The sequence below is a fragment of the Cibotium barometz genome, chromosome 1, assembly GCF_041138505.1.
Source record: "Cibotium barometz isolate CiBa-2024 chromosome 1, ASM4113850v1, whole genome shotgun sequence".
In the NCBI taxonomy this organism is placed as follows: domain Eukaryota; kingdom Viridiplantae; phylum Streptophyta; class Polypodiopsida; order Cyatheales; family Cibotiaceae; genus Cibotium; species Cibotium barometz.
The window spans coordinates 64,414,470-64,441,969 of NC_141046.1; the positions used below are offsets into that span (position 1 = coordinate 64,414,470).

Consider the following 27,500-nt stretch of genomic DNA (forward strand, 5'->3'; position numbering starts at 1 on the left):
CTTTCTTTTTCTCCTTCTCCATCCGTTTTCTGCACTCATTAATGTAGTGACCAGGTTTCCTGCAATAGTTACATTAGTCCTTCTTCTTTGGCTTGTCGCTTTCCTTGTCTGCAAGCTTGCCCGATGACTTTGATTTTGTCTTGTAACTACCTTGAGGAAAGGATTTACCTTTGCCTCTTGTTGATTGGCAGAAAAAGCCTAATCTCATGTTCGCATGACGGATATGTTTTGCCTGGATTGCTCTTCTTGCAAGAGCACAGAAACGAACTCGTCAAACTTCAAGGATTTCAAGGAGAAGTTGGTGAGTGTTGATGAAATATATCTTGATAATTCATTGATGCCTATTGTCTTGAATGCGTTGCCGGACTCGTATCAAGGTTTTGCTTCTACTATTAGACTCATGATGAAATGCAATCCAAATGCCTTGAAGTTTGAGGAGATACTGCAAGAGCACAAAAACCAACTCCTCAAACTTCAAGTCATTTGGATTGCCTTTTATCATGAGTCTGATAGTAGAAGCAAAACCTTGATATGAGTCCGGCAACACATTCAAGACAGTAGGCACCAATGAACTGTTAGGATATATTTCATCAACAGGCCAACTTCTCCTTGAAATGCTTGATTTTTGTAAGGAAACTATCCATGGAGTCTCCCTTATCCATATACTTTGACTCTAATTGCTTGCATATATAGGCAACACATGTTTCATTACGTACTTGGTACAATGATGCAAATGCATTCCAAGCATGTTTAGCAGCCTTGCATGACCAAATGTGAGAAATGATACAATAAAGCAAGCAACACATGTGCTTGCGCATCTCTTCCATCCCACTTTGTTTGTTCATGCATAGGAGGTATGTTATATTGTAGTAATGCACCATGTGAAACTGAGTCCGTGTCTGCAGATGTGCCTTCTACATCATGTTCAATAGAGGAACCAGGACGTTTGTCAATACCAAACACAACATTCCAACGCGTGTGCTTGCACATCTCTTCCATCCCACTTTGTTTGTTCCTGCGTAGGAGGTATGCTATGTTGTGATAATGCATCATGTGAAACTGAGTCCGTGTTTGCAGACGTGTCTGCTACATCATATTCATCAGAGGAAACAAGACGTTTGTCAATACCAACCACAACATTCCATAGCCGTTTGACTACCAATACATGCCGCATCATGTAGGACCATAATGGGTAGTTGGTCCTGTCAAGCTTATCTTGAGCGGATAACATCCGAAATACATCACTGTCTGCCATTTTTGATAATATCCAAGCAAGTAATGACAACTTGCAAAGTGTTGAGTGCCCTTTGATGTAACCAAGGTGGCTACGAACAAGGTCACTGACAATGGAGACTTGCAAGGTGTATGAAAGAAATGCAGAGTAAAGTGAGTAGAAATTTTACTCGTAAGATGTAGAGATCGATATCACTGAAATGAAGCCCTTAGATGCTTTCTCGTGTATCTGCACACCCATCCGTAGTAGATCTGACAAAACTACTCGAAAATCCGGCAAAGAACAATGCAAATCTGGTCTCCGAAGATATTTGTAAGAAACCGAAAACCACGTGAATGGCCCCCAAAACGCATCCGAAACAAAAATTTGACTTGAAAACTTCAGTACAAAGTCCTACACACTTCACGGTCCTCTTTCTTCTTCCAAAAAGGCTCCTTGATTTGATTCAAGAAGATAGGCGACTCGGGGTGAAGGATAGGTAGTAGCACAGGGACAAGGAGTGTATGCTCTGATACCAAATGTTGGAAATAGGGTTGCAAGAATGCGCACACACACACACTTAACAATGGAGAAGCTCAAGAGAGCACACAATGAGATGATAGATAGATAATGAATGTATGTTGTACAAAGATGATAAGTATATCCCAAGATGGGTGTAGACTAGCACGAGAAAAAACCTCCTAAAGAGAGAAAAAGTGTCCTGGTGGGTCCTAGTCTGTTTACACACATCACTACCAAATATGGCTCTAGTGATTGAGTCTAACACTTGTCTTTACTGGTATAGCAACAAGCTTATGATCTTCAAGACCAAACCTTGTCAGCAGTCTTTGTATATATCTTTACTTCAATATCACAATATCATCCTCACGTTGCATAAGCTGAATGCCCAAAATAATATAATGCAATGAGCCCAAATCTATCATCTCCACTAACACATGTAATTTAGCCTCGAAGGCTAAAATCTTCTTTTCATTAGGTCTTGTGAGCAACATGTCATCAACGTATAAAATATTGACCAATAAACAATGTTTACTTCTCTTTACATAGAGGGTACTCTGAGTTGGATTGTTGCAAAAACCATTTGTAACCAAGTATGCATTTATCTTCTTGTACCATGCTTTGGGAGACTGCTTAAGGCCATATAAAGCTTTTCTGAACCTCCATACTTTAGACTCATGTTCCTTCTGATAACTAGGAGGCTGAGACACACAAACCTCCTCATGCAAATCGATGACAGTCTTGATATTCAATTGATCTACATTCCATCCATGATGTACTCCCAATGCAATAATACACTGGATTGTAGTCATACGAGATGTGGGAGAAAAGGTGTCATCATAATCTATACCCTTCTTGTGAGTATAACTCTTTGCAACAAGCCTTGCCTTATAGCGGTCAAAGGCTACCATCATCTTTACGTTTAAGCTTATAAACCCACTTCGTACCAATGATCTTTTTCCCAGAAGGCAAATCTACCAAATACCAAGTCGTAGTCATCTTGCATGGTATCCAATAATGATTTGCCTCTGTTTCCTCGAAGGAAACAGGTTCCTTTTTATTGCATATGCTTGCAATGAGAGTATGATTCACAAAAGAATCAAATCCACGATGAGAACTTGCACATGTCTTGCTAGGCAAAGGAGTACCTAATTTACTATCCGGCAATGTCAATGTTTACACAAGCCATTTGGGCATATGTTTGGATGCCTGTATAGTTGCCCTTTTCTCATTCACTTCATCATCCACAATTACCTCATCAATAGGTTGATATGCGGGCTGAAATTCGAGCTAATTTTCAGCCATATGATTCATTCGCTCCACATACGACTGTCCGGCATTGTACAAAGGTAGGAGTCCATCACATATATCCTATAAACATACATATTTCTGTTTTTTGCATAAAAGCATGGGATGAAGTGAGTTCTCAACAAAGCTCTACTCACCAAAATCTGCCTTGTAGCCGGATGGTATAGTCTATACCCTTTGCTTTCTGAGCTGTATCCCATAAACATGCATTTTACTGCCTTATCATTGAGCTTATTGCTTTGTTGCTCAAGCACAAGACCATTAGCAAGACAACCAAAAACATGCAAATGAGACACAAAGGGCCTCCTATCATTCCGAGCTTCATAAGGTTCAATTGTCCGCAAGGCCTTGATAGTGCTTGTGTTTAGCACATAATTGGCACACATAACTATCTCTAACCAAAAAAATATGAGGCAAATCCTGGTCTTTAACCATGCAATGATCATCAGTAGATTACTGGGGCACTTTTTACTTCAGTTAGTGGAGGTTTGAGTAAAGACTAAAGAAGCCAACTTTCAGCGAAAGATCAAACAACCCAGGGGCAAAGCCTGTTGGAAGGAAGAAAAATGGTTGGGGGAGTGATGGGTGGGCAGCAGAAGGAAGGAGAAGACACGAAGTGGAAGAGAGATCAAGAAGAAGGCATAAAACCCAACACTTTCTTGCAGGGGTGAACCTGACTCAAGTGGAGAAGGAGCAGAGAAGAAAGAAGAAGAGGCCTCAGCTTCTGAGGCCGATTTCATTGAAGACAACTGGGCTTTCTAGACCAGCTAGAACTTGCCCGACCTGTTAGTCACCCGTCTTTTCTAAGCTTGTTGTAAGCATAACTAGGCCGGTCCTCTCCATGACTGGCTTTCCCACAGAAAATGCATGACTTCTTTGGAAAGTCCTTTTTCTAATAAGATCCTTTGAAGGGTGCCTTTGATTCTGATTTTTGAAAGCCTCCTTTGTTAAACAAATCCCCTTTAGTGATTCCTTGCCTTTGTTTGACCTTGTTGTCTCATTGAGAAGAGATGCTTCCACATTTACTAACTTTAGACCTGGCAAGTTTGTGAGTGTGGTAACTATGCTACCAAACTCTTCCTGAGGCAAGCTCTTTAAGAGCATGGCAATCATAACATCCTCTTCTATCGTCCTTTTGATGCCTCCGAGTTAAGTGAGGATACTCTTCATGTGGTTGAGATGGAGTGACTCACCCACGGTCAATTTTTAGCTCAAAAAACTTGACAAGTAGGCTAATTTGAGAGTTTTTTATTGTGCCCCAAACAAAGTATAAGCGTGTTACATGCCTCATGAGATGTGTCTCCATCTATGTGATGGATGTAGGTGTCACTAAGGCCAAGTGCAATAATAGCAAGTGCTTTCTCATCCCAATACCACCATGTGGCCTTTTCATTTCTAGTGGTATTTGGATGAGTTAATGGCGAGGACAACCTGTTCTTTGCCCCATATCCCAACAATCTCCCGTCTCTAAGAGGAGCCTCCTGAAGAATGAGCAGGTCCAGGTCCTGTGCTGAAGGACCCCAATGCAATGTGAGAGCGAGAGCCCAAGTAGTAGCCACTTCACATCCTGAAGAGGGAGTTCCATATCAACAGTTGCCGACGGAGTCTCCTCTCATCATAAGTCGAAAGCAATTGGGTGAGGGATGGCTTGAGGTGACCCAAGCTTTGATCAAACTGGCTGCAATTTGGTCCTTGAAAGAGGAGCTGAGGCCACGGGTGCGGGCCTCCATGAAGATCCACGTATGCGCGCCTCCGTGAAGATCCACCTCACACTAAGGACTCACAATCCACCAAAAGATGGGGTGCGGGCCGAGATCCGAGTTGAGAGAAAGCCTTCCCAGGATCACCCCGTGGCTGAAGCCCTCGAACAACAGAAGGGCTCTACTCTGAAAAATAGATGGATCAATGTTACCCAATCCTCCACAATGTCAAGGCAAGATATTTACCCTCCAAGCCACCTTGGCACTTGCGAGCCAACCGTCTGCCCCTGCTCAAAGGAAATTTCGGATCAACCTGTGCACCTTTGCAAGGCTTGCCCATGAAAACGCCTAGTAGAATATAATGTACCACATGGTGGCCATGAGCACTTGGTTGGCCACCACCACGTGACCAACAAGGGAGAGCCAGGTGGCGCTCCAGTAAAGGAGCTTCTTCCGAATGTTCAAAAGTAGAGGGGCAAGTTGCTCCTCTGGCGATTTTTTGATCCCCACCTAACATTCCAGATATCTCACCGGGGTGTCACTGGGTATCCACTGAAAAGACTCAACTGAATGCCGAGCGGGTGAGGATCCAACCCAAAAACCACGTGATTTGTGCCAGTTCGTCAGGACTCAGCTCACCTAAGGCCAAACAAAATTCCATGGAGACTAAACAGTTTATAAGTGTTTTGGTCCACCCGGCACATTTTATGGCCAGACATGTGAACACATCTTTTAGGTCACTTTATTATGTGGCTATTGTACTTCATATTATAAACTGAATACACAACAAGAGTCGTGTTCTCTCTCTGCTTCCCCACGTTTGTGTTTGCAGTACCTCCAAACCCTAACCCTAACAGCTGAAAGCCTTCATTTGGTATCAGAGCTACCAGGTTGGCTTGCCCTTGCCCTGCCCGTACTGTTCCTCACCACTATTCGTACTGCGTGCAACTGCCCGTACAGGTACAGCTTCGCCTGCAACAGTCCGTACATTGCAGCTGTCCGTGCGAGTTCGCCGACAGCTTCTATTCTGCTCTGTGCACCTGTGCCTACCCGTACACACCTGCGCAGATAGCAGTACTGCCTTGCGCAGACAGCCGTACAGGCGACCTGCTGTGTACCTGGTCGCCCTGCTCCGTACAGTGCTCCGTACAGGCCACAACTGCAGCCGTACAGTCAACGTACCTGCACAGTACAGCTGACCAGAACCTGCTACGCTCATCTGAAGTCTACAGTCGATTGCAGTTTCGCCTCCTACTTCCGTACTGTACCTGCTTGCCCTGCTTTTGTACTGCTTCCGTACCTGCTTCCGTACAGTACCTCGACTGTAGCTGTTGTGTACCTGCACAGTACAGTCAACTGTACTTGTTCATTACAAAAACCAGAAACTGCTTAGTACAGTAGTGGTAAGCATTACTAGTTTTGAATTTTGGGCACTTTTCTCTGTGAAAATCTTCTGGCAGATACAGGCAAACTTTCTTGCAAAGAAAACTCTACAGGTTTCTTGCAAGGTTTTGGGTGCAGTAACTTTGGGCAATTTTTGGGCATTTTGGCACTGTGTAAGCCATTTTTGCTGCTCTACTCAGTCAGTGGTGCATTGTGTTGCACATTCAGAGGATTGAGAGTGCAGGCATATTTGGGTTAACTATATTCAGTGGAGTACGGTTGCTTTCAGGGTTCTTGCTATTGGGTTTTTTGATACACAGGTACAACATTGTGCATTGGCATAATGGCAAATCAACAGCAGAGTGATGTATTCACGTATTTGTCTAAGGAAGACAAATTGGACGGCACGAACTACTCCTTGTGGAGTTTTATGCTGAAAAATGTGCTCGTGGCAAAAGGTCTTTGGGATTTTGTTAGTGGTGATGAACCACGTCCAGGTCCATTGGCTCCAGAGACTCCTCCCCAAGGGGGTGCTCGTGGACGAGGACAACAGGTACAGGCTCCAGGTCAGCCATTGCCTGTTCAAAGAACAAATGCTCAGAAGACATGGGATGCTAGAGATGCACAAGCCTTGTCACTCATCGCATTGTTAGTACAGAGGTCTATTATACCTCATATTCGTTCAGCTGGCTCTTCACAGAATGCATGGGTGACTTTGGAGCAGATGTATGCTGCTCGTAATGAGGCTCGGATCTCGTTTTTGAAAAGAGAGCTGGAAAATCAAAAAATGCATGAAGGAGATGATATGTCTAGCCACTTAAACAAGCTGCAGGATTTGAGAGAGCAACTCATCAATGTGGATGAGATTATTCCTGAGACACAGCTTGTGTCCACCATCTTGCACTCTTTGCCAAGATCTTACTTGGCTTTTCATACCTCTTTGAACCTCAGCATGAGGAATGCTGTTGAACCTCTCAAGTATCAGGAACTTGTTGCTCTCTTGCTACAAGAAGAGCAAATGAGGAAGAATATGAATATGAACACAAGTGTTGAACAAGCATTTACTACAGGGCAAAAGGGGAAATGCAAATCTCAGCCAAAGAGTTCAAATCAGAATTCAGGTGATGGTGGTTCATCTCAGGATACCAAGAAAGGTGATGGACACCCCAAGAAGAAGGGCAAATGCCATTACTGTAAGAAGCCCGGTCACTACATCACAGAGTGTAGAAAGAGGATTGCCAAAGAGAAGGCAAAGAAATCTGGGATGTCTGTAAATGATGCCTCTAAAGCTCCTCCAGAGATTGCTTCTTTTGTTGAGGACAGGGATTACTGTTTCTATACATGCAGCTATGATGCCTCTTGGTCTTCACAGGCACTCAGTATGACAGAGCATGCATGTACTTGGTATTTTGATAGTGGTGCTTCAAAGCATATCACATCTCGCAGGGATTTGTTTTGTCATGTAGGCCCTGCCCCTGTTGGCAAAACTGTTCAGTGTGCCAACAATGCTTCATATCCAGTTCGTGACATTGGGGAGATTCAGCTCACAGCCATTGATGGCTCTATTCTTCGCCTTACAGATGCCTTATATGTACCAGGGATAAAGAAGAATTTGTTGTCCATTTCTTCTTTAGCACATTGTGGTATGCAAGTCCACTTTGATGATAACAAATGCATGGTCAGAGACAAAGCTAATGCTTTGACATTGATGCTTAGTGGTACATTATGTCATGGACTTTATCAGTTGGATGCATTTCAGCCAGTGGATCAGTCTGCTTATAATGCATTCACTCTTACTCCAGCTATGGTTGATGTGGAGTTATGGCATGCTCGCATGGAGCATGTAAATTTTGGTAGTCTTATGCCTATGCAGCTACATAACATGTTTACAGACCTCCCTCTCATGGAGAGGCCTCCAGATCACATTTGTGAAGGATGTATTTTGGGAAAAATGCATCGGTTTTCCTTCCCACGTGATCAGGCTCTACGAGCAACTGCAAAGTTGTAGCTTATACACAGTGATCTTTGTGGTCCCATGCAGACGAAGTCATTAGGAGGTTGCTTCTATTTTGCTACATTTATTGATGACTTCTCTCGTATATGCTGGGTCTATCCTTTGACACAGAAATCACAGGTATATGATGCATTTTTGGCCTTTGTAGCACTTGCTGAAACAGAGTCAGGATGCAAGGTTCAGACTCTCCGTTCTGACCGAGGGGGGGAATATATGTCACACATGTTGAATTCCTTTCTTGAGAGTAGAGGTATAAAACATCAGTTTACTACTCCTTATACTCCACAGCAGAATGGGGTTGCAGAAAGGAAGAATCGGTCACTCATGGAGATGGCCAGATGTATGCTAAAGGCAAAGAGGCTACCACATATCTTATGGGTGGAAGCTGTCATGTGTGCTTGTCATATTTTGAATCGATGTCCCACAAAGGCATTGGTTTCCATTACTCCTTTTGAGGCTTGGCATGGCCGCAAGCCTTCAGTATCACATTTTCGTATTTTTGGGTGTCTTACATATGCACACATACCCAAAGAGTTCAGGAGGAAGCTGGATGATAAAGCCACAAAATGCATTTTTGTTGGGTATAGCCGTGAGAGCAAGGTCTACCGGTTATATGACCCACTATCCAGGAAGATATTCACTAGTCGGGATGTGATTTTTGATGAAAAATCGGAAATATCCATGGCTGGTTATGATGCAAATCAGGCTGAAAATGATGTGTTTGAAGGTCTACTACCTATGGAGTTTCATTCCACAGTTGGTGATCCAACTAATGAGGGTACAGGACAGCCAGCAAATCATGAAGGTGGTGCAGAAATTCAGCAGCAAATTGAGCCAGAAGCTGAACCAAATATGGGGCAGCAGGCACCACAGGTCAGACACATACCTAGATGGTATTTGAGGACATTACAGGACAGCCATCTAGAGGGTCCTCTTGCTGGTCGTACTCGTAGGGAGACACAGACCAATGAGCATGCACACATCATGGATTTGAATATGGTTATGGCAGCCAGTTTACAGGATGATGATGAGCCTGATTCATTTGTGGATGCACGAGACAATGTGTAAACCGGCCTCTCATAAAGAAAGGGCGGTGGAACAAACACTCGCACATAAAACACTTCAACGCCATTGAGGACCTAGAAAAGGAAAACAAACAGAGGGAGCTAGAGTGCTCCTACAAACAGTACACGGACACCGATTGGCCCCAAATCGCAGTGGCGCCCCTTGCGGTATTTCTTTAATTGAATATAAGAGCTTTGATTACAATATAAGGCTGGTAATTCAGCCGTCCCAGTAGAACTCCTGAAGCCTGCAAAGAACCTGCATCTGGCTTCTTGTCCACACGGCATCCACAAATAAGTCCAGCCATTGTTCGCATCGAAAGACTCTTCTCACATTGAGTCTGCATACAGAAGCTTTCTCCCATGATCAAGGCTGCCACAACCATCCATAGCCTCTCACACTATGAACAGCATCACACCCTGACACATCCAGTGCTCTTGCATCACAACACAGACTCCCAAACTGTCTCTCAAAAGGGAACTCGCATCACAGCACAGCATACCATACAGTTGACACACCTGTACAAACCCTCTCTACCATCCAAGGGTACTATCCATCTCTGTCATGGATTCCCTGTCCCCTGTCCTATCAGTAGCAAGGCTGTACCAAACATGTGTCCACTCCTGTACCTTTTGCCTGCATGTGACCTATCTCCTGGAGAAACCCAAAAACATGTCTCTTCGAGAAAACCTACGACCTGTCTCCACATGAAACCCTTAGGCCTGTTTCCCTTTGAAACTTCTGTCCTGATTCCATACATCTAGTTGCCTGTTCCCTCATGAAACATCTGACAACATAGAGATGCCCATAGCTGTAGTTCCCACAGTTCCTTTCTAGCAGGAAGAAAACAATCTGCTCCATGAGCATGCAGCCATGCGAGCTTGCTTCACTCCCATGCCAAGAAACATAACCACATGACCTGTACTTGTAGCCAGAAACCCAAGTACATTGCTGAATTTGTAGCCACACAAAAACAGCCCATAAACTGTCCCAAAACAGTCCCGAACCAAAGCAAAGAGAAGCTGAAAGTTCCATCAGATGAACGCCATCGACATGATGTCTATGTTCATGGAAAACCAGCCCTTGGTCACCTAGGAGAAAAGCACGCAGCCCTAAACGCCTGCAGTCCAACTCTCCTGTGCACCAAGCGAGAGAGAGAGAGAGAGAGAGAGAGAGAGAGAGAGAAAAGAGAGCATGTGCCGCAGCTTCCGCCCTTCTACTATTTCTCCTGCAACTTGCCACCCTCTGGAAGAGATCTTGTCGGCCAACAGTCCTGACCACATGGAATCCAAAGCTGTACTTTTCTGCAGACCAGCCAGCCGCCTTGTTCCTGCAGTTCAGCCCACGTGCATCATCCATGCAGCCGACTAGGCCCTGCAGTCCAGACCCTTGCGCATAAAGAAGAACATGCGCTGCTCTGTCCAGCGCTGCCTGTACACGCCTGCAGCAGAACTGTCCTGCGCCAGATTCTGTCCTGTCCGTACAGCTGTCCGTACAGTCGTACAGACCAGCATGTACTCCCCTGTGTGCAGCCAACATGTACCTTCAGTTCTACGCAGCCACTCCAAAAAAAACACATGCGCCTCCTCTAGGGAAAAGGCGCCTCTTTTTCCTGCTAGCCCTCCTTTTACCCCAAAAAGCACACGTGGCCCCCAAAATAGCATAAGGGCCACGTTTTTCTTTAATGAAAGGCTTTTTAATAATTTCAAAGGTTTTTAAACCTTTTTAAGCTAAAATCTTTTTGCCCCCTTTCACACATGGGGTTATCCACACATGGGCTTCCATCTTCACTCCCACCTGATGCCATTCACACTGTCCACCATGTCCCCGTGCACATCTGCATCTTGTCCAGAGAAAAACACAGGGTCGTAACATACCCCCCTCTTGAAAAATGGCAAGCGTCCTCGATTGTACTCAATGGCACAGTAAAGCATCTCATGAGCAAAGATACCCCATATGGCAAAAACAATGGCCTTCCAATGCATCTGGATGATAGAACAATCATCCTGCACAATAAGCCACACTGTCCTCTTGCTTGTTCCTTCAGAACCTACAGCAAAAGTCTAAAACCAAATGGAAACACGTTAACTGTGTTAGCCAAAAACAAAACCATGCATCATTCTACATATGACAAACATATGCATGACACATACATGCATTCGCAAACAGTATGCTCCTCAAAATGCTCTACCTACTCCAAAGTAACAGTCTAAGGGCTGCTCGCAAGCCTTACGCCCATGGGCATCCCGCAGGTCCCACAACTGACGGTAAAACATGAGCATATGAAAGCACTCAATGCATCCAAACACTACATCTACCAAGTACTTTCCCACATATGTCTCATGGCCATCCCGCAGGAGTCACACCCCATGAACATAATAAAGCACTTGATGTATCATACCAACATACATGCAGCACATGACACAATGCAGAGTATTTCCCAATGTATTCTCAATGATACCAGATCCAATGGCACCAGAATACAAAAATACCTCTACCTCAAAAAGTGTATGCATACATGCACAAACAGAGTTCGATCCATATTTCCATGAACCAAACCAACTCTAGGACTGCTCGCAAGACTTATGCCCTCCATAGAGTTATCCATAGTTGCAGTTAGAGTTCCAGGTGCGCGCGACTGTGAACCATACTCAACCATCATCTCATGTGTCTAGAACACAAGATCGTAGAAGTCCCATAAGCAGATGTACTGTCAGCCTCAGTACCTTTGGGTGAATACAAAGATGTCACCAAGCGACTCCTAGATGACAAATGAGCCTGTCTGTAACAAGGGAGCGGAGGTGCTACCCCCCTCTTGAGCATCAGGCAATGCTCCAGACCTATGCTCTGCTGAACCTGAATGAGCCGTAACAAGAGTCGACTCCAACTCATAGGCATCAAGATAAAGCTGCAACTCCTGAGGTGAATCTGCTAAGTCACCCTCCTCCATCCACTTCGCATCCAATTAGTGAACCTCCTCTAGTCACTTCGTATCCATCAGTGAACAGCTCTTGAACTTCACAGGATAGCGACGGGAAACCTCAGGATAGCGACGGGAAACCTTACCCTGTACCTTTATTTCCTTATGTGCCAGTATATGCTCAGGAATAAGAACCTCGTCAAGTTCCTCCACTTCCATCTGAGCCTCATCTGATACATCCTCAGGCACCCAAAACCTGCTTGCACTTCACCCAAGTGATAAGCACAAGTCCTCGATGAAGCATAGTAGATCACCACTGCTAAACATAGAAAGAAACTGTCTTCCGAACCCATGAAGCCTCTATGAAGATACCACCGGTGACAAACTGTCGAAAGCCATAGCCTTCAACGCATCTCCTGCACCATAACACTTCAACTGCTTCTTGTTCCTGGCCGACTACTTCTTGTCCTTGGTGTCTTTTCTCCTGAGCTTCATCTTCAGCTCTTGCTGTTCACCTCATATAGGCAAAGATACAAAATCCTGTACTGTGTCCTGCACTTCCTTTTCACTTTCCTCATGTTGAAGCTTTTAATGTGACTCTCATGAGACAACCACGAGCTCGCCCCCTTAGGAAAGTTGGCGATTGTCCCGACCAAAGCAACCACGGACTCGCCTCCTTGAGAAAGTCGACGATGTGTCCCGGCAACGGACCCTTGTAAACCGGCCTCTAATAAAGAAAGGGCGGTGGAACAAACACTCGCACATAAAACACTTCAACGCCATTGAGGACCTAGAAAAGGAAAACAAACAGAGGGAGCTAGAGTGCTCCTACAAACAGTACACGGACACCGATTGGCCCCAAATCGCAGTGGCGCCCCTTGCGGTATTTCTTTAATTGAATATAAGAGCTTTGATTACAATACAAGGCTGGTAATTCAACCGTCCCAGTAGAACTCCTGAAGCCTGCAAAGAACCTGCATCTGGCTTCTTGTCCACACGGCATCCACAAATAAGTCCAGCTATTGTTCGCATCGAAAGACTCTTCTCACATTGAGTCTGCATACAGAAGCTTTCTCCCATGATCAAGGCTGCCACAACCATCCATAGCCTCTCACACTATGGGCAAATGCAGGCCGACCCGTAGTAGGCAGGATTTTTTCGACCAGCTCGCTGAAGCGCCCGCCTCCACCCTGCACTGCGCGCTCCCCCCCTCTCTGTCGCCTGTTCGCCTCCCACCTCTCCGCCTATTCGCCTCTTCACCCCCCGCCTGCCTTCGCTCCCCTCTTCTCACTGTTGCGCCCCCTTCCGCCTCGCTGCTGCGCCTCCCCCCTCCTCGCCATTTCGTCTCCGCCTCTTCGTTTATTCGCCCCCAACCCCCTCTTCGCCTGTTCGCCCCCCCCTCCCCTTTGTCGCCTGTTCGCCTGTTCGCGCCCGCCCCCCTTCAACAGCGCCCCACCTCCCCTCCCTTTCGCTTTGCTGCCGCCCCCCCCTCAGGGCTTCTCCTTCGCTTTCCCCCTCTCCCGCCTCTCTCGTGCTGTTGTTCACCCCCTGGGGGTTTTGGTTTTCTTCATTTTCATCCGGTCTTCCGCCTCTTTGGGTGCAGCCCGTTTCTTGCAGGTTTTCCGCATTCGCCTCGCCTTCGCTTGAGCTTCAGACTCTGATGGAGACTCCTCCCGCCTCGCCTCAGAGGGACTCACCCGCAGCCCCCTCGCCCGCCCCCGAGGTCATCCCCATCAGGCTTTCTCTTTCGCCGGAAGAGGAAGCGAGCCTCACTGCAGAGGTGGAACGCCTCCAGGCTCATTCCACCATCTGCCGTATAGTCGGCACTCGCCCCAGCAGAGGGGAGATCAGGGATCTTCTTCAGGCTCGCCTTCTTGCAGATGTGGGCAAGATCCTGGATGTACAGCTCCTGGGCCGGGGCCATTATGAGATCGAGTTCGAGGCCGCCCAGAGCGTTGCCAAGGTCTTTGCCATGAGTCCTCTGGACATCAGGGGTGCTCGGGCTTTCTTCAGACCTTGGCAGCATGGATTTGACCCAGCAGCGGCGGAGCAGGGAGAGCGCCTCTTCCATATTACAGTTTGTTTCCCTGGTCTCCGCCGGGAGTATCTTCCGCTCCTCTCCAGGCTCGGAGCATTGGTGGGCTCGGTACTAGAGACGGGCCCCTCAGCAGCTTCAGTGGTAGCCAGAGCAGCTGGGCTACCTTCGGTCAGAGTGTTGGTGTCTGACATCTCCTCCCTTCCTAAGGTCATTCAGCTACCTAGGATAGGGGGGGGTGGATAGATCAGAGAGTGGAGTTCTCGGGGCTCCCGAACCAGTGCTTCATTTGCAGGCAGGTCGGTCATCTGGCCAAGGCCTGCCCTCGCAGGAGACCTCGACCCTCACCACAGCAGCAGGCTAATGATGGCCCGCCCACAGATTCGGCTCGGCAGGCAGCCTCAGGGACACCTGCTCAGGCCACAGAGACCTCGGAGTGGCAGCCTGGACAGGGGCGCCGCCGAGGGAGACAGCCACAACAGCAACCACAGAGACCGCTGCAGCAGCAGCCACAGTCTCAGCCTCACTGGGTTCCCGTGAGGAACAGCTTTGCTCCCCTTCAGGAGGAGACCCTTGCAGCGACCGAGGACCAGGAGATGCCAGCTCCCCCTCCTTCACCCCCCCCACCCCCATTCCCTCCCACCGCCTCGCTTCCACCTTCGCCTTCTCCCGCCCCCGCTCCGGTTTCGGCAGCGGCTCCCTCTCCACCTCCCTCGCCTCCCCCTCCTCCCCCTCCGCCCGCCTCACCTTCCCGGGAGACCCTGGCAGTTCCCTGGCGCTCACCTGCAGTCCGGAGAGCGCTGAGCACTGACCTCGCTCGAGCATCACAGAGGAGACCTATGCCGATTAGGGCTTCACGGATTTCATCTATCCGCAGTCGGCTGAGTCGCCTTGGCATTAGACAGCGCTCGGAGGCCTTTGATTATACCTTTACACGGCTTTTTGGAGCAGAGGGCCCCCATGAGCCAGCACCCATTCGAGTTCATGTAGTGATACCTCCGGTCTGCGGGGAGGAGGCACTAGACTCAGCGGTGGCCTTCTCGTTCCCTCTATGTGGACCTTGTGATCGGGAGTGGACTCTAGAGCTCGCTCTCAGCACTTTGAAGACTCAAGCAGTTGAGTTTTCTCACCACATGAGCGATCTGGAGGTGACTGATGTGATAGGCCGACTTTGGGAGTTGGCTCATTTTTTCTTGGATCCCGGGAGTGTGGATACCTCAGGGATTCGGCATTTGGTCGTGCGCATAGTGGCAGACTTGGCACGCGACCCTGGATATGTGAGTATACACGAGGTTTCTCTGTCAGAGCAGGAGGCAGTCGCCATGGGCCACAACCACTGGCGCCTGATCCGGGATTCTTGCAGTACACCGGGTGGGCAGATTCGCAGCCGTTCGGATGGGGACTACTCTCCATCCAAGCCGCTCGCGAAGGCCCGTCGTACGGCTGAGACAGCATCCACCTCAGCAGGGCATCCATGAGGATCATCTCATGGAATGTACAGGGCCTTGGCGGAGCACACTTTATACGCTATCGAGGTTGCTTGAGGCAGGAGCTTCAGAGATGCCTGGTTGGTGGCAGCATTCACATTTTGATGATGCAGGAGCACCACTTGGGAAAGAGCAGGATCCGGAGATATGGTTCGGTGATGCTTGGTAGATGGGACACTTTTTGGTCTGCAGGGTTTGGTCCTTTGGGTGGACAGGGATGAGTATGCATGGTTATTGCAGATGTATGGCGGCAGGCCATTGTGGATCGAGGGATCATTGTGCCTGGTAGAGCACAGTATGTCATTCTGAGGATGCATGATGAGCTATTGGGTGTGCTCAACATCTATGCGCCCAATCATGCTAGTGCCAGAGCAGAGTTCTGGACTCAGGTTACAGATGCATTGCCAGAGGCCGCACATTGGTGTGTTGGGGGAGACTTCAACATGCTTGAGGACCCGGCAGATAGGGTGGGAGGCAGTCATGTTACAGTGCACGGCACGGAGCTTGCAGCTTGGGACCGGTTTTGCATGTCACTGAGGATCACTGATGCATGGCAGCATGGGGCTTTCTCCCGGTCTCAGGACAGTCTTAGTTTCTCTTGGTCGGATCGCCGGCAGGGAGGGACTAATCTATCACGGATTGATCGCTTTTATGTGGGCGATTGGTTAGGGGAGCGAGGGGGCTCCGTCGGCATTGTCGTTGGCACCTCATTTTCAGATCATGCGCCAGTTATATTGACATTGGAGGAGGGGACACGGGAGCCTAGCTTGCAGTTGAGGATCCCAGAGAGGGTACTTGCAGATCCCAGTCTCGCTGAGGACATTGAGAGGATTCTGCATGATAGTCAGTACTCTGACCAGGATGCAGCGGGCCAGTGTGCCCAGGGACTCATTGATCTTAGCTCTTTTCTACACGCTGCAGCTTTGACACGACTGGGAGAGATTCGCGAGCGGGAGCAACGGCTGAGACGCAGCCTTGCTTCGCTACAGCGCCTTCAGGAGCAGCAGCCTGCATGTGAGTGGGTGGCGTCCCAGCTGAGCCAGGCACGCCAGGAGGTTAGAGAGGTAGAGGAGCAGAGACATGAGTTTTACTATCGTCGTCAGGCCTCTCAGTGGACGCAGCTTGGTGATAGAGTGACTGGGGAGTTTTTTGAGATCACTGGACCCCGTCATGCGCGAGCAGGAGTCCGCCAGCTTGGTAGACCGGATGGATCGATAGCTACTGAGCTCGGGGAGATCAGAGCCATTGCCACTGCTTTTTATAGTGACCTGCTTTCAGCGGAGCCAGCCACTGAGGATCGAGATGTTTGCAGACAGACTGTGTGGGCCCATGTGCAGAGGAGGGTCACAGACCATATGCGTACAGTTCTAGGTGCGCCTCTGTCAGAGATTGAGCTTGCCGAGGCCTTGAGGGTCCTGCCGCGACATAGTTGCCCAGGGGAGGACGGACTGACGCCGGCCTTTTTTATGCGCTATTGGGACCTTTTGGGGCCAGGCCTCCGCAGGGGCTTTCAGCATGTTTTGGACACTGGGGTGATGCCGCAGAGCTTTTCAGAGGGCTTGATCTATCTTATCCCCAAGGGGGAGGGAGTATTAGATGACATTTCGCATTGGAGGCCTATTACGATCCTCAATACTGTCTACAAGGTCTTAGCAAAGGCCTTGAGTTTGAGGATCCAGCCCTTCCTGGGGGAGTTGATTCATGCTACTCAGACAGGATTTGTCAAGGAGCGCAGTATCCTTGACAACATCTTTACTTTCTGGGAGGCGACGGCCCGAGCTAGGTTTCTTGGCGAGGACTTGGTCGTGATGCTTCTCGATTTTGAGAAGGCATACGATAGAGTTGATTGGGGATTCTTAGAGGGCACTATGCTTCGCCTGGGCTTTGAGCCAGGATGGATCAGAGGGGTGGCAGCTTTGTATTCCACAGCTCGCAGCCAGGTGCTGATTGCAGGAGGTCGGGGGCCGAGTTTTGAGCTGACCAGATCAGTCCGTCAGGGGTGTCCTCTCGCCCCTTTCCTTTTTCTCTTCTTTGCGGAGGCTATGAGTATGTATTTGACGGCAGAGGAGGTTGGTTTGAGAGGACTTCAGCTCCCAGTCCGGGGGGAGGATTTGCTGGATGCTGAGTTTGCAGACGACACGGGCTTATTTTTGCATGGCCATGAGGCCAATCTTATTCGGGCAGAGCAGTCGCTCCAGGTTTTTAGTGCAGCTTCTGGAGCATTGATCAATTGGCGCAAGACAGTGGCCTTTTGGATCAGTAGTGCTCCCACTCCGGCATGGAGCCCGGACCCCGGTTTTAGATGGATTCCTCCAGGCACAGCAGTGCGGTATTTGGGATGCCAGATTGGCCTCGATTTGTCACCTGAGCAGCAGATTGCCCCGCTTCTTCTGAGCATTCGGAAGAAGCTATTGTATTGGAGTACAGCTCGACTATCCTTGGCTGGGAGGGTGGTGGTGGCAAATCAGGTGCTGTTAGCGACCATGTGGTACATTACGTCTTGCTGGATTTTCTCGAGCTCTTGCATCAGCCAGGTACAGAGGCTGATCAGGAACTTTCTGTGGTCTGGGCGGGACGGTCAGCCAGCTCGGGCAAAGGTTGCATGGGCAGTTATTACACTTCCGCTGGCTCAGGGCGGTTTGGGCATTATAGATCCAGTCGATCAGAGTAGAGCCTTATTGGGGAAGCTTATTGTTCGGGGGTTGCTTCCAGGCGCTGAGCCTTGGAAAGAGCTTCTCTTGCAGCGACTGCAGGCTCGGGCGCCCCCTGCAGGGGGTACTTGGGCACCAGAGATTCGCTGGATCTTCATAGAGATGAGGAGGACAGGCCTCAGTAGAGGATGGGAGGACAGATTTGCTTTGAGTATCCTGAGAGCTTGGGAGCAGCTGAGACCGGGGCTCTCTCAGCGGCCTCCTTCTTGTGTTGAGAAGCGGGCCAGGCAGCCGCTCATCTGGAGCCCAGCGGTTCGTAGTACGGAGCAGGGTCATATGCTGGGTTCTCGGCCTCGTCTAGCCTGGGGACCTTTAGCGGCAGGCCCAGCTCGTAGTTTTGGAGACTGGCAGGCTTTTAGCAGTCTACCAGAGGAGACCCAGGTGGAGAGGCTGAGTCACTTCAGAGGGGGGTTGATTATGAGGGATGATATTCAGGAGGCACTTACAGAGGAGTGGTTCACACCTCTCGAGCCAATGGCCCCACGGTGGATGGGAGCCTTTACACAGTTGGAGATCCTGATTGCTGTCAGAGCTAGCACTGAGGATGGCAGATGCCTCTATTATGAGATTCAGGATGAGGGCAGACTCCAGAGAGTGGAGGTGGAGTCGCCTTTGGTTGCAGAGTGCACCTTTCAGAGGATTCGGGTAGTGGCTGCCGCTTCTCGGAAGTGGCATATTGACCCCGACCCTGCTGATGTGCTCCCGGATTGGCGCATATGGGTATATGCAGCGCGCCCCTTGGCCCGGCTACAGTGGGACCCCGGGGAGTACGAGTGGCATGATCCTTATGCATCCCTTGAGGCCACAGAGATCACCTTTTTCCAGTCTACTGTTCGGCTGGGACGGCATATTTTGACGGCGAGGAGGACGGTTTCTCCAGCGGCAGCGGGGCATTGGCGATTGCAGGGACTCTCACAGGAGTTCCTGGAGGATTTCTGGGCTCGGCTCTGGGCTAGTCGTCAGGCCCGCAGGATCTCGGCTTTTCAGTGGCTGGTCGCCCACCACAGGGGCTCAGCAGTTGGCACTTGGCTTGTTTACAGCGGTCTTCTGGCGGCCTGCGTCCGATGCGGCCACCCTATGGAGACACAGAGACATTGCCTTTGGGACTGCTCTCAGGCACAGCAGATTTGGCTGCGGATGCTGCGTATTCTGGCCCCCCTCTCTCCAGAGGGTATGTTTACGTGGGGTGCCACTGCTTGGTCGACTTCGTCAGGGCCTGCTATGGGCTATGAGATGGAGCAGGGCAGTCAGGCCATCAGATTTATTAGGGGCCAGCCTCGCCTGGTTCCGGCACCGGATTTCTCGTCCGCCAGCTGGACACAGGAGAGGGATTTACGATGGGAGCTCCTCAGTAGCCTCACCATCTGGTTCACCTGGAGGGCCCGGTGCTTTACGGCCTTTGAGGGGAGATTAGAGCCACCAGCAGAGACTGTTCGGGGGATTTGGCAGGAGTTGATCCACACCCTGCGAGGACAGTATGACCGCATCCACGGATGAGGCGATCTTACGGCGCCAGGCCTTTCACACCACTTGGCGCTGCGGCCCGTTCTACACCCTACACACGGGATCCCCCCGTTGGCACTACAGGCCACCTGTTTGGCTCTTCCCCCCCCCTATTGTATGATTTAGCCGTTCAGTTCTTTATACTGATGCTTGTATTTTGCAGCACCTAGGGAGAGTCTCCCGGGCTGCCATGATGTATTCACTGCTCTTCTCTCTCTTAGGAGCAGGAGAGATCTTTTGTAGCCCTACGGGCGTTTTTACATAACTAATGAAAGGATCTTTTCTCGGAAAAAAAAAAAAAAGCCTCTCACACTATGAACAGCATCACACCCTGACACATCCAGTGCTCCTGCATCACAACACAGACTCCCAAACTGTCTCTCAAAAGAGAACTCGCATCACAGCACAGCATACCATACAGTTGACACACCTGTACAAACCCTCTCTACCATCCAAGGGTACTATCCATCTCTGTCATGGATTCCCTGTCCCCTGTCCTATCAGTAGCAAGGCTGTACCAAACATGTGTCCACTCTTGTACCTTTTGCCTGCATGTGACCTATCTCTTGGAGAAACCCAAAAACATGTCTCTTCGAGAAAACCTACGACCTGTCTCCACATGAAACCCTTAGGCCTGTTTCCCTTTGAAACTTCTGTCCTGATTCCATACATCTAGTTGCCTGTTCCCTCATGAAACATCTGACAACATAGAGATGCCCATAGCTGTAGTTCCCACTGTTCCTTTCTAGCAGGAAGAAAACAATCTGCTCCATGAGCACGCAGCCATGCGAGCTTGCTTCACTCCCATGCCAAGAAACATAACCACATGACCTGTACTTGTAGCCAGAAACCCAAGTACATTGCTGAATTTGTAGCCACACAAAAAACAGCCCATAAACTGTCCCAAAACAGTCCCGAACCAAAGCAAAGAGAAGCTGAAAGTTCCATCAGATGAACGCCATCGACATGATGTCTATGTTCATGGAAAACCAGCCCTTCGTCACCTAGGAGAAAAGCACGCAGCCCTAAACGCTTGCAGTCCAACTCTCCTGTGCACCAAGCGAGAGAGAGAGAGAGAGAGAGAGAGAGAGAGAGAGAGAGAGAAAAGAGAGCATGTGCCGCAGCTTCCGCCCTTCTACTATTTCTCCTGCAACTTGCCACCCTCTGGAAGAGATCTTGTCGGCCAACAGTCCTGACCACATGGAATCCAAAGCTGTACTTTTCTGCAGACCAGCTAGCCGCCTTGTTCCTGCAGTTCAGCCCACGTGCATCATCCATGCAGCCGACTAGGCCCTGCAATCCAGACCCTTGCGCATAAAGAAGAACATGCGCTGCTCTGTCCAGCGCTGCCTGTATACGCCTGCAGCAGAACTGTCCTGCGCCAGATTCTGTCCTGTCCGTACAGCTGTCCGTACAGTCGTACAGACCAGCATGTACTCCCCTGTGTGCAGCCAACATGTACCTTCAGTTCTACGCAGCCACTCCAAAAAAAATACATGCGCCTCCTCTAGGGAAAAGGCGCCTCTTTTTCCTGCTAGCCCTCCTTTTACCCCAAAAAGCACACGTGGCCCCCAAAATAGCATAAGGGCCACGTTTTTCTTTAATGAAAGGCTTTTTAATAATTTCAAAGGTTTTTAAACCTTTTTAAGCTAAAATCTTTTTGCCCCCTTTCACACATGGGGTTATCCACACATGGGCTTCCATCTTCACTCCCACCTGATGCCATTCACACTGTCCACCATGTCCCCGTGCACATCTGCATCTTGTCCAGAGAAAAACACAAGGTCGTAACACAGTGTGCATTGGAACAAAGCCATGCAGGATGAGCTTGATTCTATTAAAAGGAATCAAATATGGGATTTGGTTGATCTGCCCAAAGGCAAGAAAGCAATCGGTACTAAGTGGGTCTATAAGTTGAAAAGACATGCAGATGGATCCATTGACAGGTACAAAGCCCGTCTAGTTGCAAAGGGCTATGCACAGAAGAAGGGCATTGATTATGAGGAGACATTTGCTCCTACATCCCGTATGTCGACACTTAGGTGTGTCATTGCATTAGCTGCACATCGTGGTTGGGTTGTTCACTAGTTGGACATAAAGACTGCTTTCCTACATGGGGACCTCGAGGAGGAAGTTTATGTATATCAGCCCATAGGTTTTGCAGAACATGGTCATGAAGGGAAAGTATGCAGGCTGAAAAAGGCCTTGTATGGTTTGAAACAAGCTCCACGAGCTTGGTATGGAAAGATAGATGCTTTCCTACTCACTCAAGGATTTGTGAACAGTCCATCAGAAGCCACCTTGTATGTAAAGAAAGAAGAGAAAGATCTGCTGGTCATTAGTCTTTATGTAGATGATCTCTTGCTCATGGGATCAAATGATGACAAAATTGCAGCTTTTATAGAGATACTGCAACAGACATTTGACATGTCTGATTTGGGGCTTGAACACTATTATTTGGGCATACAGTTTGTACAGGATAACAGAGGCATTGGGTTGTTGCAATCTTGGTATGTTGCTAAAGGAGAAGTTTAAATTTCAGGATTGCAAGCCTATTAGCACTCCTATGGAGCCTGGGATGAAACTGTCACTACAAGATGACAGTATTTCCTTTGATGCCACTACATATGCTCATGTTGTTGGGTGCCTTATTTATTTGTGTACTACACGGCCAGATATTTAGTATGCCGTATCTCAGTTGAGCAGATTCATGCACAGCCCGCGGTTGTCACATTGGCAAGTTGTGAAGCGTGTATTCCGGTACTTGCAGGGTACCTTGTCTCTTGGATTGCTTTATCCTGAGGGGGGTGACATGCAATTATACGCTTACAGTGATTCAGATTGGGCTGGTGATTTTGATACCAGACATTCCACTAGTGGAAATTGTTTCTTTCTTGGCTCTTCACTGGAGCACTCTTTACTTCAGTTAGTGGAGGTTTTTTTCCCCCCAGTTTAGCTTAGTTACACTTATAAACAGTTTATAATTGTTGTGGTCCACCTGGCACATTTTATGGCCGGACATGTGAACACATCTTTTAGGTCACTTTATTATGTGGCTATTGTACTTCATATTATAAACTAAATACACAACAAGAGTCATGTTCTCTCTCTGATTCCCCACGTTTGTGTTTGCAGTACCTCCAAACCCTAACCCTAACAACTGAAAGCCTTCAGAAAGGCCTTCTGAGCTTTGCATCTGGTATCATAACTAGCATTGTAAGGCCGACTGGAGGAGTAAGAACCACGGGCACCAGAACTATGGACACCAGCTGGCCATCATAACAAGCATTGTAAAAAGTGACTTGGACTAGCATTGCCATCATCAAAGCCATGAATGTTTTGTTGAGGGGGGTATTGAAATATACACCAAAACATCTATGTATGTGAAATTGAGACTAAGGGCATATTGCTCTAAGGTCAAAATCATATCTTACCAAGTTGTAATATGGTCATATCAGCCCTCCACTTCAGCAAGAGGAACTCGTGGAGGTCTAGTGGAGAGATCTTCTACTAGGCAAAGGTGCTCAAATCAAGGAGGGTGGTTGAGAGATTCTAGGAGGGAATTAACACTTAATCTCACTCTTAATCACATGTACACATGCCTATTTAAAGGCACACATCTAGTGGAAATATGCAACTCACATTCTCATATCCATGTTGCCATTATGCTTGTCATTAGCTTAATGACCATGTGATTAGCCTTAATCAGTTGCTTAGGGTAACACCATGCCTAAATCATGTGCCTAATCACTTTGTTCAAGCCACCATGATTCTTACCAAGGTCATAGTTGCGGGAAACTCCTGAAACTCTGGGTTTTGGGCCGTTTCATCCATTTCAAGGGGTCCAAATATCTGAAAATGCAGTTTACCCATTTTCGTTTGCAAAACAGGGCATTTTAACCATTTTGCACCGTTCCCTTCATGCCAGTATGCCTCTTTCCTGGCAACACTTGCTGTTTGCCTCGCAAAACCTTAATTTCAAGGTGATATTAAATGCTCTTTTGTTCTTTCTTCTCATCGATCTCCTTTTCTTTAGTTTCTAGTTATACACTCTCGAACTTTCTTTAGTTTCTAGTTATACACTCTCGAACTTTCTTGCATCTCGATCTATTTCTTCTCTGCCTCTTCTCCTCTCTCCTCCCCCTCGTTTGCATCCCAGGTGTGCTGATGTGGCGTTTCCGCGTTCCAATTTTTGTTTCATTTTGGTTTTCCGTTTCGTTTCCCTTTTTTGTTTCTGTTTGCCCGTTTCTCATAAGTGTGGTGTAGGTAAGATCAAGTAAAGGTCATTCTTTCAGCCATGCACCTCATGGAGACGCTAGTCTGTGGTGACATGATTGGTCTTGTGCCCAGCCGGATGTTTTTTCCAGTGAGGTAATCTATGAATAGTCGAAGTTTGGGTAATCATAACATGGCAAGGAAGATTCTTCAGGGAGGAGATGAGTACTCAAATGGACAGGAGTCCCACTGCCCTCGCCATGGTGATTGCCACAGTTGAAGGGAAGAAGGGGGAAGGGGGGATGTTTGAGAACCTATTCCAAGGAGCACACAATCAATAGAAGGAGAGCGTGATCTTCCTTGGGGGGGCCTGAGCAGCCTAAGACACATGCAAAGCGGGCCGAGTCCGGGTAAAACGGTGTCTTCCCACTGGGCAAGGTATAGCTCGATGTCAGGGTTTTCACAGCCAAGCAGGGCGAGTCCCACTCGACCGGAATGTAGTTGTTGCTGAGGAAGAGTCCATGATACACCCTTGTTCACTGGCGAGCATGGCTTGCAAGAGGTCCCGGATCTGTGCATAGGTAAGTTTGCTACTGATGAACTTGCAAATCAGGGTGGTAGCCTTGAAGGAGGCCATTGTTCAGGCAAGTAAATAGAGGTCCGTTTCGGCTAAGTGACAATTGATGGTGGCCTCAGATGGGGTGGACGGAGTGGCTGCCATGGAGTCCTCCTAGGGGGAAGAGGGTGGAGAAGAGCACAGGAAAGTGGAAGTAGGGGAAGCAAGCGGCATCCACAAGCAGGCAAGGAGGGCGGGGAATGGCCTGAAACATGGAAAGAAGGGGGGAAGTGGAAACACACAAAAAAGAGTTGAGGGGATCCGAAGGCAAAGGTAGGTAGAAGAGGCTGTGGGGTAGGAGGGGTGGGGGGTGTTGACTTGCAAACGGGACTCCACACCACCCTTGAAAGGGCTCCAGCTTTACGTGGTTCTCTTCCTTTTTCCTTCATGCTTCTCTTTGTGTTTCTTCCTCTTCTATTGGACTCCCATTTTTGCTTGAATTTCAAGTCACTACTTAATACACTCAATGCATTTTTTGGGAATTTTCAAGTCTTGATATATGTTTTAACATTTTCAATACGCTACATGTATTTTTTGGAAATTTAGAAAGCTTTTTATATGTTATGTTTCGAAACTCGTGGTTTTCTCCAAAAGAGGCAAAACGCTTTGAGACAAGACCTCAAAAACCTCAAAAAAATAATCTGAGGAACAGTTCTTGTGACCATGGCACTGTAATGTATCATGAAATTGGAAGTCCTGGTCATTTTTGATAGTATAGTCAAAGCATGGGATAGTTCTATGAGAATTAGAACATTCCCTCTTGTAATTCCCTCAAGCAACCACCAGCTATAGGAGTTTTATTCCTTTTATCCTTGTTGTTCCCTTTCCTTTTTGGAAGGTTTGTAACTCGCATTGATTGAGGTAGTCTACCAATAGGACTTAGTTTGGGGGATTGTTTGAATTATGTTTTCTGGTTGCCTTTCAGACAAAACATGTGAACGTAAACAGTTTGTAAGACATCAGTTGGCTTTTCTAAATTCACCTATTATGTTTTGGTACACTGAGGTGTATCTTTGAACGATTTGGCAAATCTGACTTCCTATGCAGGTGCTGAAGATGTTATTGGTTGGGCAAGGAACATGACTTTGCGTATCAATCGGATACAAATAAGTGAAGGAAAACTCGTGCTTGAAAAGAAATGGTAGGCTTTATGGAGTTGTGGCACTGGTGTGAAAGAAATGGTAGGCTTTATGGAAGTTGTGGCACTGGTGTGAAAGTACTCCCCACATGTAAAATTTGTGTGATGCCTGTATAATCTGTGCAACAGAATCTGACTCATTTAGTTGGAAACATTTTTATGCAGTTTGGAGAAATCTCTTGTGCGGTTTAAAGCCTTGAAGGTTGCCAGCGAGGAAAAAATGTCCCATATCACGGTAATTTTGGTTTCTGATAACCAAGGGCCTGCATATTTTTACAGTTTAATGACCTAATATATACAGTAACTTATGGCTGCTTCTGGAAGGTGCAGGAGGTGGCAGAGAATGAATATGAAAAGTCATTTTTATCATCAGTTGTTCTTGCACATGATATTGGTGTGAAGTTTGATGAAATCGGTGCCCTTGATGATGTGAAAAGCACCTTGAAGGATTTGATCGTTCTTCCACTTCAAAGACCAGAGCTTTTCAAGAAGGGAAATCTCAGAAAAGTTAGTATACTGTGGAAAAATATACAGCTTCAAAATGTTGTTGTAGAGCTAGTTTTTTCTGAAGTTGTTTTCTAGATTGAGATGTAGCTTCACTCTTTGATTGTTCTGTTGAGATGCTATATTTGGCTCTGTTGATTTGCAGCCCTGCAAAGGAGTACTGTTGTTTGGTCCTCCAGGAACAGGGAAGACCCTTATGGCGAAGGCTGTTGCTACTGAAGCTGGTGCCAATTTCATCAACGTGTCTGCCTCTAGCATTACCTCAAAGGTAATAAAAACATCCTAGCTGTCCCCCACCCCCTGTGGGTGCGCCTGTCTTTTGTTAAATATAGCAAAATATTATCATCGTATGGCAAAGTGGTTCACCTACTTTGTTTGGCAACTCTGTAGTTCTACGGTGATGATGAGAAGCTCGTGAAGGGATTGTTTGCTCTTGCTAGGAAGCTCAGCCCAGTTGTAATATTTATTGATGAGGTAAATTCATATGCATGACCTGCCTTTTTTCAAGCTTTTAAGGGTTTATATTCCCAGCTCCCATTTTTCTCCCATTCTAACAGGTTGACAGCCTCCTTGGAGCACGAGGTCATTCCTCTGAGCATGAAGCCACGAGGAGGATAAAGAATGAATTTATGGCTTGTTGGGATGGTCTTCAGTCAAAAGAGAATGAACAGATTCTTGTCTTTGCTACCACAAACCGGCCCTTTGATCTTGATGATGCTGTAATTCGTCGGCTGCCTCGGAGGTTAGTTATTTCTCAGTAAAGCAGGTGTTCATTTTCTAGATGACTCTGATTTCATGTTTTAAGGTTTGACATATAAGAACACAATGATTGGTAGCCAAAACTTTATGTAGGCTCTTTCATGACTTTAGTGATGACTAACTGTTTTGCACAGGCAATAGACCCATTCATATACTCATTGTTTTAACACGTCGGTTATGTCTCTAGACTACTTATTGACTTGCCAAATGTGGAGAATCGAGCAAGAATTCTGCGCATCATACTGGAAAATGAGGATCTGGATGACACATTCAATTTTGATGTTTTGGCTGCTCAAACTGAAGGCTATTCAGGCAGTGATTTGAAGGTACTAAGTTTGAATTGTTGGAAGGTTTCTCTTGGTGGGGTCAACAGTGGCATACAGTGAATCTTAAAGCACACGTCTCTTTGC

The 27,500-nt window shown here is 47.6% G+C and overlaps 1 protein-coding gene across 2 annotated transcripts in view; it reads left to right on the forward strand.

Annotated features, from left to right (window-relative positions):
* The window catches only part of LOC147642319 (uncharacterized), a 151,304-nt gene that overhangs the window by 122,131 nt on the left and 1,673 nt on the right, over positions 1-27,500 (forward strand). For both annotated transcript variants that reach the window (XM_086805100.1, XM_086805108.1), the window contains exons 15-21: positions 25,737-25,830; positions 25,993-26,062; positions 26,158-26,334; positions 26,477-26,599; positions 26,722-26,805; positions 26,889-27,073; positions 27,278-27,416. In XM_086805100.1, coding sequence (XP_086661226.1) covers positions 25,737-25,830; positions 25,993-26,062; positions 26,158-26,334; positions 26,477-26,599; positions 26,722-26,805; positions 26,889-27,073; positions 27,278-27,416 — 872 coding nt within the window. The remainder of the gene's footprint in view (positions 1-25,736; positions 25,831-25,992; positions 26,063-26,157; positions 26,335-26,476; positions 26,600-26,721; positions 26,806-26,888; positions 27,074-27,277; positions 27,417-27,500) is intronic.